The sequence below is a fragment of the Ischnura elegans genome, chromosome 9 (assembly GCF_921293095.1).
Source record: "Ischnura elegans chromosome 9, ioIscEleg1.1, whole genome shotgun sequence".
Taxonomy (NCBI): Eukaryota; Metazoa; Arthropoda; class Insecta; order Odonata; family Coenagrionidae; genus Ischnura; species Ischnura elegans.
In genome coordinates, this window is record NC_060254.1 from 111,382,705 (window position 1) to 111,397,605 (window position 14,901).

General features: G+C 38.8%; 1 protein-coding gene across 1 annotated transcript; it reads left to right on the top strand.

Moving 5' to 3' along the window:
• The first annotated feature begins 545 nt into the window (after positions 1-545).
• Positions 546-11,998, top strand: LOC124166090. Its single transcript, XM_046543712.1, has 4 exons — positions 546-605; positions 738-2,950; positions 5,133-5,275; positions 10,768-11,998. Exons 2-4 carry the CDS (start codon positions 757-759, stop codon positions 10,795-10,797), a joined length of 2,367 nt encoding a protein of 788 aa, XP_046399668.1. The 5' UTR covers positions 546-605; positions 738-756; the 3' UTR covers positions 10,798-11,998.
• The last annotated feature ends 2,903 nt before the right edge of the window (positions 11,999-14,901 follow it).

Consider the following 14,901-nt stretch of genomic DNA (forward strand, 5'->3'; position numbering starts at 1 on the left):
TAGGCAAATTTTATAGGTGATTATTAAGAGATGTTTCCCTTAGCTGTGTGCCTCATGCATACATTGGTAATCTCAACCGATGTAAAACTCCTATTTACTCGTATAGAAACTAGGTCCCTGTGACGTTACGTGGAGTGAAATCGCATGGGCCCCAATCTGGCCTTTTTCAAATGAGGTTAAAATTGACCATTAACATTTATCTAAACTGGGATTTCCTTAACCAAATAATTTGTATATTATGAATACCCTACTGGTGGGTAACGAATCGCAATCAATGCCTTTCGTTTTCTTTGATGAAGGAAACTACCCTATTATGTATACCATTTCACTGTAAATAAATGGTTGCTATATTTCACACGACCTCATGAAAAATATGGATAATTTTTAGAGGAATTACACGCTAGAGTACTCGCGTATAGATTCCTTTAGGATCGCCGTGCAAATTGGACTTCGAATGGTGTCATGATCAATGCATTTTATAAAACGCGCCCAAAATTCGATACCTCGACCGGTATGTGATCGATTAGTACCTATCGTATCTATGGTGCCGACTGGTGTCGACTGGTGTCGACGATCAGGGTGGAGTATATCTGTAATAGGATTTGGTAAGTAAGGAAACGAATATTTAATTGACGTGAAGTATTTATCGTCCTTGCGGATGTTTCAAAATATGTTGGCATGGGCAAAGTTTCCAACGATTACATATTCATGCGTAATATTTCTTTCTCATCTGCTAGGGCTTGGAAATATATCACTATGGCTAAGAGTCGCGGTGGATCTAGTTCTAAAGGCTCTTTCCTATCAAATGTATTGGACAGCGCTGCCACCGAGATGTTTTTAAATTCTTGGGTCACAAGGTACGACGATATAACTTTTAAATGCAATGGGGTGTATCATGGAGTTGTGGAAGCTATTCAAAGCAAGGGCGCTGCCACTGTTGTCATAGGTGAGAAAGAAAGAGGCATTCCTTTGCTATGTAACGATGATTGGCTTAGCAATGGTGTGAAGTTTGCCAAAGTATTGCTCATGGTGGATCGTTTGCGACCTTCTCTTGATCAGCCGGAGTACGACAAAGACACTATTCTGCGCGACAAAATTAAAGAAGGGGAAGTACTTTTTGTTGTTGTTGAAGAATCGAGGAAAAGTCCAGATAATATCTACAAGTATATTGCCAGCTCTGCCTTCAAAATGGAATCCTCTGGCAAAATCATGGGTAAATCGGTTATGTTGAAAATTAGGGATCCCCTCCGAGGTGTAGTCGAGTCTTATGTATCTCCTGATGTTGGTGTTGTTAGATTTGGAACTTATAATGGCTGCATTTCTAAAGCACTCTTTACGTCTAGCTGTTTCTCAAACAGTTCAAAAAATTCAGGGGGCGATTCGTCATTGAAGTCTTCGGTGCCAGTCCTCAGCCTTGTTTACCTGGAAGTGACCAAGTGGCTGGGGGCATCAAGGGCCCAGGAATGGGAGAAATTGTTGCATAAAGATGGAATCCACTTCAAAGCTACCTTAGTTTGGTTGAAAGATACTCCTAGGCCTAATCGAGCGGGAGATGAAGAGGGAAAACAGTCAAAAAGTAGCTCGGGTGGACAAAATAAAAAGCAGGGATCTGGAAAACCTGCTGATAGTAAGTCACCCATATTTGACGTAGGGATGCAAAAGCCTGAATACTTACTGACTGATATTCAAGCATATTATGGAGTCGTAGAAATAATTCCCAGTACCTCTGTGGCTATAATATGCACTGCTCATCGAAAGGGCAAACCCATATCCTGGGCAGAAAACTGGTTCACCAAGGACGTGAGTCTTGAACGAATTTTGTTGATCTCGGATCATGTCCGTACTTCCAAAAATGAACCAGAGAGTGCCAAGGGAACACCAATAAAATCTCTATTGCAGATTGGTGAGCACGTGATGGTGGTCGTTGAGCCCTCCAGGGGTGCAGACAAATGTTACAAGTGGTTTGCTAAGACCTGTTGGAAGGTAGCAGATGGAGGACAGAGGAAACCTCAAATTCCACTGAACCTATTAATCGGCCATCTATGTGGTCAAGTTGAATCCATAATCTCTCATGATACGGGCGTAATTGCCTTTCACACATACCATGGTCATCCTGCTAAAGCATTTTTTAGCCATGGGAGCTACTACAAGAATGGCAAGAAAATACTCCCACACATACCACTCGGCAGTGAGATTGTAAAAGGAACAAAGGTGCATCTTATTCCTGACAAATGGCATTCTCGCAGAAATCCAAAAGGAGTTGAGGAAGATGCCAATGCGAAAGATGTCCAATTCAGAGCGGTTGTCGTTTGGCCATTGGGAACCTTTCGTCCTAATGAAAATGATGGTGCTGAAAATAAAGAGCAAATGGATGCTGGGACTAAGCCAAAACTGTTTACGTTGCAACAAGGTGGCCAAAAAGGGTCTGTGTTGGCATCCGGAGGACAGGAGAAGAAGAGCGAATTTAAGAAGCCTGGCAGAGGAGGGAACCAGCTTGGTGGCAACAGGGGCGGAGGAGGAAGGAGAGGAAACAGAGGTGCTGGGGGCAATCAGCAGAAAGGCCAGTCCAAAAATGATGACTCCCGGAGCCTTGGTGACTGGGTGGACCTCTATGAAAATCTTTCTGAACTGAGTGAGTATTTGGGTGGCAGAAGCTCTAGCACTGAAAACTTATACACAGCATCAAGCAATGTCAGTGAATGGAAGCTTTCATCACCAAATGTGGCAAGTGGTGGTGGTTCAGTTAGAAATGAGAAGAAATCTGCTCAAGCTAAGGACATGATAGTTCCTCAGCATGACGTTACAAGAGCAGGGACTTTGGTCTCTGTAGATGCATCATGGGGGCTAATGCAAGTCAATGGCGAGGATATTGTTGACTTCAAATCCAGTGATGTCTACATGTATGGTCTGAAGTTGGAGGGTGTACCTCTTCATCAGTTGTTCCGTCAAGGTATGTATGTCTGACGTCACTTCTCTCATAGCATGAGTATTGTGACGTATGTGGTTGGGGAGAGGGGAGGGGAAGGTTATTATGTGGGGAGGCTCGCTGCAATGATTTGCGTACATGAAAGAACGAGAGCTTACCACATAGATTCTTAGTTCAACAGAATATTTAATGCAGAAAAACAGGGCAAAATATGCACAAAACATATGGAATCCTTCAATATCTTTCTTAGCTCTGAACATCAAACTGGCCAGTAATAATAACCAAAATGATTAAATCGACAAAACATGACAACTTAATAAAAACAAAGTAAGAAGCTTCACTTCCAATCAGTCTTTGGCGTGGTTTCTCACGGAGACATGAACACCCAAAAATGAATTTACAAGAAAAGAAAACGTTAACTTTAAGCACAGTTATTGATGGAAAGCACACTGTCCTGAAATACTAGAACACCGACAATAATTCAAAGGAAAGGGAGGGAAAGGGGATAAAAATAAGATAAACAAAAACGCAGGGGCGACGGCTCTTCAACACAGGGACAGGGTCTTACTTTGGTTCTTGAGGGGGGGGATTCTGGATTTCTTCAAGATCATTAGATTGGGGCTTTTAAATCAAGATTCTTCTTTACCTGGGGGACGTAATTCGGGATTGTGGTTCTACTTTTCTACAGGTATTCCTACTCGCGTTCACTGCTGAGGGATGACCTCCTTGGATGGTCGCTGTGCCTTTGCAAACCGTGGGCTGAGAGAATACTCAGTGGGATGAAGTGGGTTGACCTTCCTCATATTAGCGATGGGAAAATGTACCATTCATTCTCCCGTTTCCTTCTCTCCGCCAGTCTCCTCCTTTTCGGCCCAAACTCTTGCGTCTCCAGGCCCTCTCTCTCTCTCTCTCATCTGACCACGTATTTATTGAGGTGCCTCAATAAATCAGCAGAGCCTCCGGCAGCGTGACGAGGCCAGGGTTTGTCTCTCGAGGTTTTATACTCCAAGAAAGTTGGTTGGTTCTGGGGGTGGGGAGAAATCGGGAAAGAGGCCTATCTCTTGAGACTCCTCACCACAGGGGTTTTGTAGTAGCACGTTGTATCTATTTGGGGGGAGAAGGGTGTAGACTCAGGTGGTCGTAAGCCACCGCGCACTGTCATTGTTCGGCGAGTGGGATGGGGGGGAGTAGACTCTTCTCTCTTCGGCACGTATGTGAAGTTGCGCGATGGGAAAGCCCCAAAATCGGGAGGCGGAGATTTGTTGGGGGGGGTGGGGGGGGAAATATGTAATGTATAATTCCATTCACACTCAAATACGCACGCACACACACGGTCAAACACAATACTAGACAAGAAGCTCTCCTTCCCTCGAAAACATCCATTTAAACAAAATTATGTCACCTACCAAATGGCAACGGTTACAGTGTTTTGGCTAATACATAACACTTCTGTCATATTTGTGTTATCCAAGTGTCTCCATCGTATTATCTTATTCCATTCAACATGATTCTTCTTCAAGTTCATGAAGCCTATATACATTCCATCTCCATCCAGTCTATCTCTTTCACTTATCCCGACAATTTTTCATCTTGACTTCTTATGTATCAACTGTAAAAAGCCTTAATTGGCTTATTTGGTAGAGGTGTAAAGAAGGGAACGCAGATCACCCACTGCCAGGCATCTATTCAGTTGTAGAATTGAAGGTAATGAAGGTTCAAGGGTTGAATGTATTTACATGGATCTGGTGTGCTGCCTGGAAATTATCCCATCACAAAGAGAGAAAGGTAATGAAAATGAAAATCTAGGTATTGTATATTAAACATGCTTTTGTGGTGTTAAAAATATCTTCAGTGAGATAAGTTCTGTGCACTCTTAAGATGGAAAATGCTTTCCTATTTGGTGAACCTGAAAACACTATGTCATCAAATTAAAACTTTCAATGATGATCTGTCAATCTAAAATGGTAGCTATTGCACTTTGATTCCTGCAGGAAGCTTTGAATTCTTTAGTTTTGAATTAAAGGGTTGCGAGGGAAACATTTCACTGCCAATCATTTCTATCCCTTACTTGTAAAAATGTTTATATCCTGCATTTCTTGTAATTGTATACATATGTACTTATTTCTATTTTCTTGAAGTAGAACTTATTCAGTTTCATCTAATCATTTGATCATAATTATTACCTTTGATTGCAATCAATGTGCAGGTCAGTCCTTCAATGTTCATATGGATGGAGAGAAAGTAGTTGCTGTGGAATATGGAGCCCCTCAGCTTCCTCACCTGTTAAGGAAAGCCATTTTACTCTACTGTGAGCAGAACTCCATTTCTGAAAGCGTCAAGTACAAAGTGGTAAGAGAGATAGATATTTATGTGAGGTTCTGTGTACCCATCCCTATATTTGGGGCCTACCCAAATTCCCAAACTTGAATTATCACTGTAAATTTTGTACTCTTCTCAATAATTGTCTCATCGTTTAGATTGAGTAAGGTCATTCAATTATTCCCTTAGCCCTTTCAGCCTGAAGGTAAAAATTATAGCTTTGCGTGATCTGAAATTTTTTTTTGTCATTTAGGCGTAGTTCTAAGCCTTCTTCTAACACTTCTAAGTGTTATATTTTATCAAAAATGATCTAAATAATTGTTATGCAAAAAAATACTCATATAAGGTATTTTTTGCCATCATATATATATGGCTGGATGGAAAATTTGGATAGATATTTTCAATACATACTTACATGACATAATTTACAGTATCATGCTTTATAAATTTAATTACATACCATAATAATTTATGATACTGATACATATATCAAATTATGAAATTCAAATACGAAATGATGTAAAATATTTATCAACATTGTTTTTTTTATTATTTCCAAACTTAAATGTTTACCTATTTAAAATAGAGCACATTCAAAGTATATGTACAAAATATTTGACTATATTGTACAATTTTACGATGACATTGGAGAGGGATCATCAGTGATAATCTTGGAAGTAAGCATCCAAGCAGAGGCCATGTTCTTCAGGGCAATCGGGGCGGAAGGTGGAGACAAGGAAGGCTCTTATTCCCACTCTTTGAGAACTCTCTACATCCATTTGTATCCTTCTCTTATTCCTCTTTTCGAAATTCTTTGGAAAATGCAAATTTATTGATAGTAAGGAAGGGCCCCATGATAAAGGCTAATTTCTTCTTGTTTTGCCTTTGGAAAGGGCGTCTATTATGGACTACCCGAATGAGTTTAAGCTCAGCTTTGTGAGCCAGAATTCTATTCCGGGAGATAGGAATTCAAAAGCATTATGTTCATTACATGAATCCCTAATCTCCTGAACCATTTCAAGGTTTTATGATCACAGGGATGGTATTCCCTGAGTTGGTCGACACGGTCAATGCCCCCAAAATCTATTACATTACGAGATAGTTTTCTTGCCATCTTACAAAGTAAACATTCTGCAGAAATTATGAATCCTGACGATCCTCCTCCGATTTAAAATGCTCTCCATATGTACAGTGCAACTTCGATAAAACAAGACCCCGTAGTGCTCAAATAAACACTGGCTAATATATAAACAGGCGAATTGTTGCTATGCCGGAGGTGGAGCAAATATGTAATAGCCAATATACCTATTGTGAATATGTACTAATACAGGAACAGTAGTGGTGCAGCAACAGAGAAATTTCTATCCGATAAGCGTAAGCATAAATCCAGATGAAACATGATTTTTTTTGCATCTCTAAATTTTCTTACTTACTTTAATAACAACTAGTCAAACAATTTATAAGTGCCATACTGAATAAAAATCATGCAAAGCATTGCTTTGTCAATCATTATTCCAATGCACAACCGACAAAGCCATTTTTCTAGTGTACCTACTTAATTAGTGCATTTATGTGATCATTCTATTATTTTGGTATTTTTCAGAAACTAACTGATAAAACTGTATTGCGGTTATTTAATGCTTCAAATGCTTCCATTGGTGTATGTTTACGGTTCCTATTAGAGATGTGCGAAAAGTATCTGCGAATACTCGAAAACCTCGAATATCGAATACTTTCTAGTAGAAAGTATTCGATATTCGAGGTCTCGAATAGTTATGCTAAAGGTACCGTCTCGAATACCTCGAATACTTCGAATTTCGCGCCATACACTGTCGCACGCACGTCGTTGTTAGTTGACTCGGAAAAATGTGGAGAACTGTAGTTGTTTAGTGCACGCTGCGTCGTTTTAGGCAAGTTGACAAACTACATAACATTCGTGGATTATAGTGGTGAAAAGAGTTCGACGTGGGGAACCGAAAATGATCGGGTGAAAAAATCCGAAAATCCCCGATTCCCCCCACCAGGAGAACCTCAGTGCCGTGGGATAGTAACTACGCAGCACAATTCCCAAAATCCGCTACCCCCTCCATCCATCAGCCCTCGGCTCCTCCTACGATGCTTTCCTCCTCTCCGAAATCAAACAAAAGGCCTCAGCTCCCACAGGGTTCGTATTACGAAGACCATGAATCAAAAGCTTCAAAAGGAAATATCAAGTTACAAGAGAATAAAAGAATCATGTTTCACCCTTCCCTCTTTCTCCCCCCATTGACCTTTTTCTGCCTACCTGCTTCGAAGTTCCCCATTTCTGGAGGTCAACCGCTGCATGAGTCATCTATTAGCACAAAAGGTGTCTAACAATAACTTTCGTCAATTGATATTACGCCTTTATTGGATTGAAATATTAGTAATGTGCGCGTAATTTAAAGAAGAATAAGACCAAACGCGACGCATTTCTGACTTTATTTAAGCATTTTACGTAAAGAAATAAATGTAAAAATACGACAGAGACTTAGCATTCTGACGATACTCGATATCCTCATAACTGAGCTTCTCGGAAGTTGAAGCGGTATTTTTTTTTGGAAACATATACCAAATTACAATTCATGAGTTATGCTATAAATCTCTATTGTCACAGTCACAGATGAAGGAATATTTTCTCAAGATATTTGGTTTCTCCCTGCTAGCAATTCGAATTCATATGCTTATCTCGTGAGAACTCCCAAAGATGGACTGAAAATAATTGCAGGAAATCCGGTGGAGAAGCGCGTGTATTTTGCTAAACGCCTCTGATTGTCCGCTAGCACTTGACAGTAGGAGTGAGGGTAAAGCGAGCTACCAGTTGAAAATAAGAAGTTGGATGAAGCCGAGTATCAGATCGGCGTGCCGCTGAAATGGTGTTTGGTAGATAAGAATATGTATATACATCAGACAGAAATCCATCGTAGCAGTGTAAAAGCCAAGATGGCATGCAATCATTTTTTCGTGAGGTGGTGTGTCCCCTTAGGATATTTGAAAAGGATGTTAGTTGAATCAACTATAAGCCCAAATTGTTTCCATAGAATTAAAATATTCCATTAATCAGCTAAATTCCGGTTTGAATCCTTTTAAGGAAATCTCAAATACTCGCCAAAATTTGAGGTATTCGAATATTCGAGCAATGATTTAATATTCGAATTCGATATTCAAGTTTGAGAAATCTGCTATTCGACCCATCTCTAGTTCCTATACATTACATGGCAGTTATGTGAAATAATGTATCTCATTTGTTTCTACAGACGAAAACTGTGGAAGATGGTAGGAACAATCCTGCATCAGAAGATCTTTTCTATTATCCAGTGTAATATCTTCATTACCTACCCTAAAAAGTCTACTAAGCTTGCATAGTGATGTTATTAAAAATGCCGATGTTTCGATGAAAAGGTCCAATTTGAGTGTTACGCCCGCAATGGTGCTGTAAATTTGTAGAGGTTCATCAACCAGTGGAAATCACTGCCAGAAGGGCTGAAAGCAGTCATATATGTATCTAGTTAATCAAAGGAACGGACTTTTCAGTCACCCTGACAATGTACTGCTTGTTATATGAAAGCTGATGAGCGCGAGGGAATGAGACAATATGGCTGGAAAAAATATTAAAGATATTCAAGAACATGCGTTTGGCTACCAACCTGAGATTTTTTTAATTGCTAGATTTTAATTTGTTGGTAAAGGAATACCCGCTGATAATAAATTGGGGGAGACCACGGTAGCTACAGTTATATCTGACCCTACCATTGCGAAAATTCAAAATTCGTTTGAGAAACATTCAACATCAAAGTTAAGAATTCATTGTATTACCCATGCGATTGAAAGATTCACGAAAGAGGTCACCCAACCTTTGTTGACAGCAGTGAAAGACAAGGAATGGTGCTAACATAAGGAATACAGGAAAGACTGGAAAGCAGATAATTGAGTAATTCTTTCGTGATTGTTCCTCCACAGATGAAACTTCAAGTATTAGTCAGAAGAAAGATGCAGTGGGTGTGACTTTTGGTTGAATTAGGGTGAGAGGTGAGCGGGGAGGGGACGTAATCGGCCTAAATCCATTTAGTCACAGCTCTCGGACATCACCGGAAGAGAAGCGCGTCTCCATTGTTCATAAACTTTTCTAGCAGCTCGAGACCCCTCTTCATAGACCATTGGTTCCTTTCCTGCGTTCTCGGATCTAAAAATATTGCGAACATTACAAAAATATTTCATCACTTCTCTAAAAGTTGGAAACGTCGATTTGTGTAATGCCGACAAGACACCCAAAAAGGGACAAGTCGTCTCACTACACATTGTTTACCTTCAACCATCTGCCGATTTACTTTATCAAAGATAAGCGCCATCCTAGCAGCACATGCAGGATGAATTTTGAGGTGTGGGAGGGGGAGAGGCATTCAGGGGGAGGGAGAGGAGCAGCCTGCCGCTCCTCTATTCGCAAAGCTGCGAGGGCATTGGAATATTTTCTTTGTGGAGGCCCACTCAGATTTGCCAATTTGTGGCTCAACAGTGGCAGATACGTTAAAATGCACGAAATATTTGTCCTTTAAGGGCAGTAACTCAGCAAAATCTATTGGGAATGACTGTAAAATATTTATTTTTTTAATTTTTGACCCTCCCCTCCCCTAAATGGCATTTGAGCAAGGGTCAGGGGTTTACCTATAGGTTTAAAAATTTTTAGGCCTCATTTTTGATCAGTCCCACAACTTTTTTTCATTGGGCGAGATGGATTTGAGAAAATCGATTTTTCTGATCCGCCCTACTCTGCAGGCTTTCAAATAGGTGCTACATATATGTACATCTTGAATGTCATCTATTCGAAGATGTTTGGTCCAATTGAGTATGTGGCAAGAAAATTCAAATGATCTTGGGGACAACATTGGGTTCATTGTGTAGAATATTTCAACTCTGCTACATGGAAGGCAGTGAAATTCATATTTTTTTGCCGTGGCAAATAAATATATTTCAATTCATATTGCCATGGAAATCAGGAATCAGGATAGCATAGAGGTCTTGGCAGCCCATTGTCTTATTCCAAAACCAAGAGAATTTTTACCTTGATAATCTTAGCTAATTGTGTTCGTAGTTCCAGAAACATTTCATATGCTTGGTTTCGATAAGTTGATCTTATAATCAGAATCAAGTCAACCCATCACTGATTATGTAAGCACTCATATAGTCTAAGATTAACAATGACTAACAACCTTCATATTTTCCTTGTACAATTATGATTTTTTTCCTTGGGTTTAGATAATAGTTATGTATGTAGTTAGATCCTGAATGTTTCTCCATAAGCCTTTGTCACACTGTATGGACATCTGTCAGCATTTTTCAACTATGTAGAGTGTATCAAAAATTGTCTTTTGTGATGTCAACTCAGTGCTTAGGCTAACTTTGCTTGGGATATGGTTTGAGCTGTAATTTTTTAGACATTAGAATGATTTGTTTTTTCTTTATAACTATACATATATGTATTTATTTTTCCTCTTTTCTCGTTCCAGGAAAGCATCATTGAGTCGCATGGTCTTTAGGCTTTTGCTGTGTACAGATTTCCTACGCATTGGCATACACATATTTTTGTATGAGCAAGCTATGCTTTTGCTAATGTTTATGAAGAATAAGTTTTATTTTGCATTCGCTATCCTGTTTTATTGCAGGATTTTTAAAAGTAAATAGCTGTTGTCAATTGCATTTATGAGATAAGACTATGAAGGATTCTTGACTCTGGAATTGTATTCACTTGTTGGATTTCTTCATCTATGTTATCATTTGGTGTAGAGCTGCACTTTGTTGAGCTCTTATGGTGCCTTTTATAATGTTTATCCATTTTGAAACATAGTTAACATTTTATTATTCATCGTTAATTATTCATCCACATATTTCATTTCATTTTGTTCCTGATGGCCATTATTTTTTCTGTCCAAAAATGTGCCAGGGAAAGTAATTTTGTTTACTATTTGATTTTTTAAAACAAGAGGAGTGTCAGTGGGTTAAGTGAGTTTGAGAACAGAACTTATTCATTTTCTGCCGCTATATTGCAATATTTTTGTAAGTAACTTCTTTTCCATTTTCTTTTGCCTGAATTCTTTCCCATTTTCTGTTTCAAGAGAAATTCATTTGGGATCTACAAGTTCCCTCAAGTTATTGTTACAGGTTTTGATGGAGGCCTGTTTACACCCCAGTAGGGATTTCATCTCCAATCTCTTAAGATGTCTCGAACTACAGTTGATGCCCGTTGAGCCATATTTGTATCCGTCCTTAAAGTTGATTAAGAACAAATTTCTTTTCTTCTGGGAAATTGATGCTGTCTTCCAAATGCCATCAAATGTTATCAATACCTGAATCCTGTTACTTGGCTGTGCACACAATTCGCATTGGTGAATTTTCCTTTAAGTACATATATGCTACATATTTTATACATACAAAAAATGCCCTTTATTTTCCTGGAAATCTGGTAGTTGAAAAGTTAGTACTATATTTTGTATATTGTTATAAATTATCTTGTTTTTGAATCAGCAAAAAATTTTAATGACATTTAAGTCTGTGTGCCTAGTCCCCATTTTATATGGTTCTTTCGAAAGAAATGAGTTAATTATTTTCGTGAAGCATTCCAAGCATAACAAATTTGTCGTTTGACATAAGACTGCATTTAAAATGAATACCATTGATGTTTTAAATTCTCATTAGTTTATGTACATGTATTTTGGGATTAAAGATATATTTGATCAAATAGCAATGCATTAATCTTCATCAGCCCTGGCGAAAGTTTTATAGTAAATTTTGCATGTATAATTCATTCAAGGTTTTCCCTCATGATCTAGGATGAGGTTTCCTTTGAAAAGTGGTTGATCAAAGATCAAGTCCTTAGGGGGAATTGTCGCCTATTGAGGCATGTACGAGGGTTGTACCAAAAGTAAGGTTCCCATATTTTTTACAAATAGAAACAAAATTTAATTGTTATAAATTTTTACATCGTTGAAAAGCTTATACTTTTGCCTATTTTTCAATGTAGTCTCCATTTTTTTCGAGACGCTTTTGAAGACGGTGCTCTAGCTTTTGTATCCCTAAGTTATAGTAGTCTCCCGCCAACCCGTTGAGGAAGCGTGTGACCTCCGTCTGGACTTCATCGTCGCTCTTGAAGCGTTTGCCGCCTAAGTGTTCCTTTAGCTTGGGGAAGAGGTGATAATCGCTAGGGGCTAAGTCCGGGCTGTACGGTGGATGGGGCATAACAGTCCACCCGAATTTCTCCAAAAGTTCCTGAGTTTGACGAGCGGCGTGTGGTCGAGCGTTGTCATGCAGAAGCACTACTCCCTCCGTCAGTCGTCCTCTTCGGCGATTCTGGATAGCTCGCCGGAGTTTAGTCAATGATTCACAATATCTTTTGGAGTTTATTGTCGTCCCCGGTTGCATGAAATCGATGAGGAGTACCCCCTTTCGATCCCAAAACACTGTCGCCATAACCTTTCCTGCCGACTGCGTCTGTTTGAATTTCTTCACCATAAACCTCAGTCAGTTGCCGATGAATCTCCACGGGTGGTAACTTCCTTGCATGGAGAAATCTGATAACTGCTCGAACTTCACATTTCGCGGGAACGGGGATCAACACTTCCATTGTTGATGGTTGCTAAGCCAACACCGAGCGAAGTAGTGAATCGCGGACGGGAGGGGTCGAGAGTAGGGGAACCACTGCACACGGCACTGTAATTGGATTTAGCCTAGGACCTTCCCTCTACATTGTAGCTAATTGGGAACCTTACTTTTGGTACAACCCTCGTATTATAACCCTAGCAGCAATCACAACAAAATCCAGGCAACATTGTTGGCGTTAACATATGACATCCATCCAATATCCATATCAATCCAATTGACGTTGCATGGGCATCTGTCAAATCTCCAAAGGACCCGCCAAGCGACGTTGCAGGGATGTCCAACAGTGGACATGGAGGGCCTTATTACTACATCTCTAAGATACGTATCTTCACAATATTTAATGAGTAGATATTGGGTTAACTTATTATGGTTTTTGGTAATCCCCAGACATACAAGCAAAACATCTGTGCCCTTCAATTCTATACAGAACATATGCTACCTATGGATAATCTTAGGAATAAATTTTTTTAAATATTATGGATGTTACAAAGAGGATGTATATGTAGCGTTGTCAAATATCTGTTGTGTAATGACAACATGTTTTGGATGTATGTATCAACCTTATTTAGATATCCAAGGGATATAGTCTGCTGCTTGGGAGCATGCTAATTATGTAGGTATCTGGTGGGGGAGAAAGTTATAGATTGCTCCATTTCATGTAGTCATTTTTTGTACATTTTTCATTTGGGTTAGGTAGTTGTCCCTTGTGAACTCCGTTCCCTAGAGCTTTAAATGGATAACTAACGTGTTCTGACGTTACTATGTATTTTATTTCTCAATTGATGGCATGTGATTGAAACTTAAAGAAAGGTAAACAGAGGTAAGAATTAGTGAAGAAATAAATGTAAAATTTTCTTTACCTTTGCTATCATCGCATTTGGCGCGACGTACATCGCTTCACGCCCACGTGGGCTTTTTTCGATAGATTTTGTGCAAATTGGAGAAACTATCATTAAAATATTATTAATGTTATGTGTCAAATATTTTACATTTTTTGGAATGTCTATTTGGAGTTTTCATAATGCCATGGAATACTACAAAGCATAATTTTATGTGGGAATCTGTTTGTAAGCTTACCATGCCGATGAAGTTTGCTAGGCAAGCATTCTTATACAAGTGAATTGAATACATACCTGAATTAGTATTCATTAATATTGAATACACCTATTATGAAATTAGCGACTATAGTATAATAATGTAGTAACAAATCAAAACTGCACCAGTCAGCTCGAAATCCACCTTCTAATTATCTACTATATAAGCTTGTATCCTGATTACAGTGGTTTTTTGCATGGCCCCTGCATCCATGAAGGACTGACAACAAGGCATTTGTCTCGTGTGTGGTTTAGAAAATCTTTTTTTATGTTGGTGTAAAAATGAGTATGCCCTTCTGATAGATTTTTCGAAGATTTGCCATTCACAATTGTGATGGAAACATGAAGGTAACTTGCCTCCATAACTATAGCTTTTCTCTCTCTAAAATAGATATAAGAATTAAGTAATTTGTTCCTCGTTGCAATACATTAATTCAAAACCTAGGAAAATGTTTTTTTTTCCTTCTTACCTTAATGGCAAGCCATTTGATATGTCATTGTGCAACATCTTTATGACAAATGTGAGCAGAGCAACAAAGTTTTCTTACAGCATAAGATTTTGGTGTAATATAGACTATAATGAAGTTTGACCTCGAATAATCAAAGCCAAGTATAATAACAATTACCTCAGAGACGCCATATACATGAATAAAAACTTATTTGCAACTGCATCTCAACTTGGCATTCAAGTGAATGAATTGAAATCTACTTGAGATTGGGCCAATTAAAATGATTCATATAAGTCCCCAATTCACTTATAATATATTATTTTTATTATAGTCCATATATATCAGTGTTATAGTCCGGTGTTATTGAATATAAAATATAATAATACAGAGACTGAGTTATATATTTTGATCTGCGGGAGTTTGAACTTGGGTCTTCTCTTGT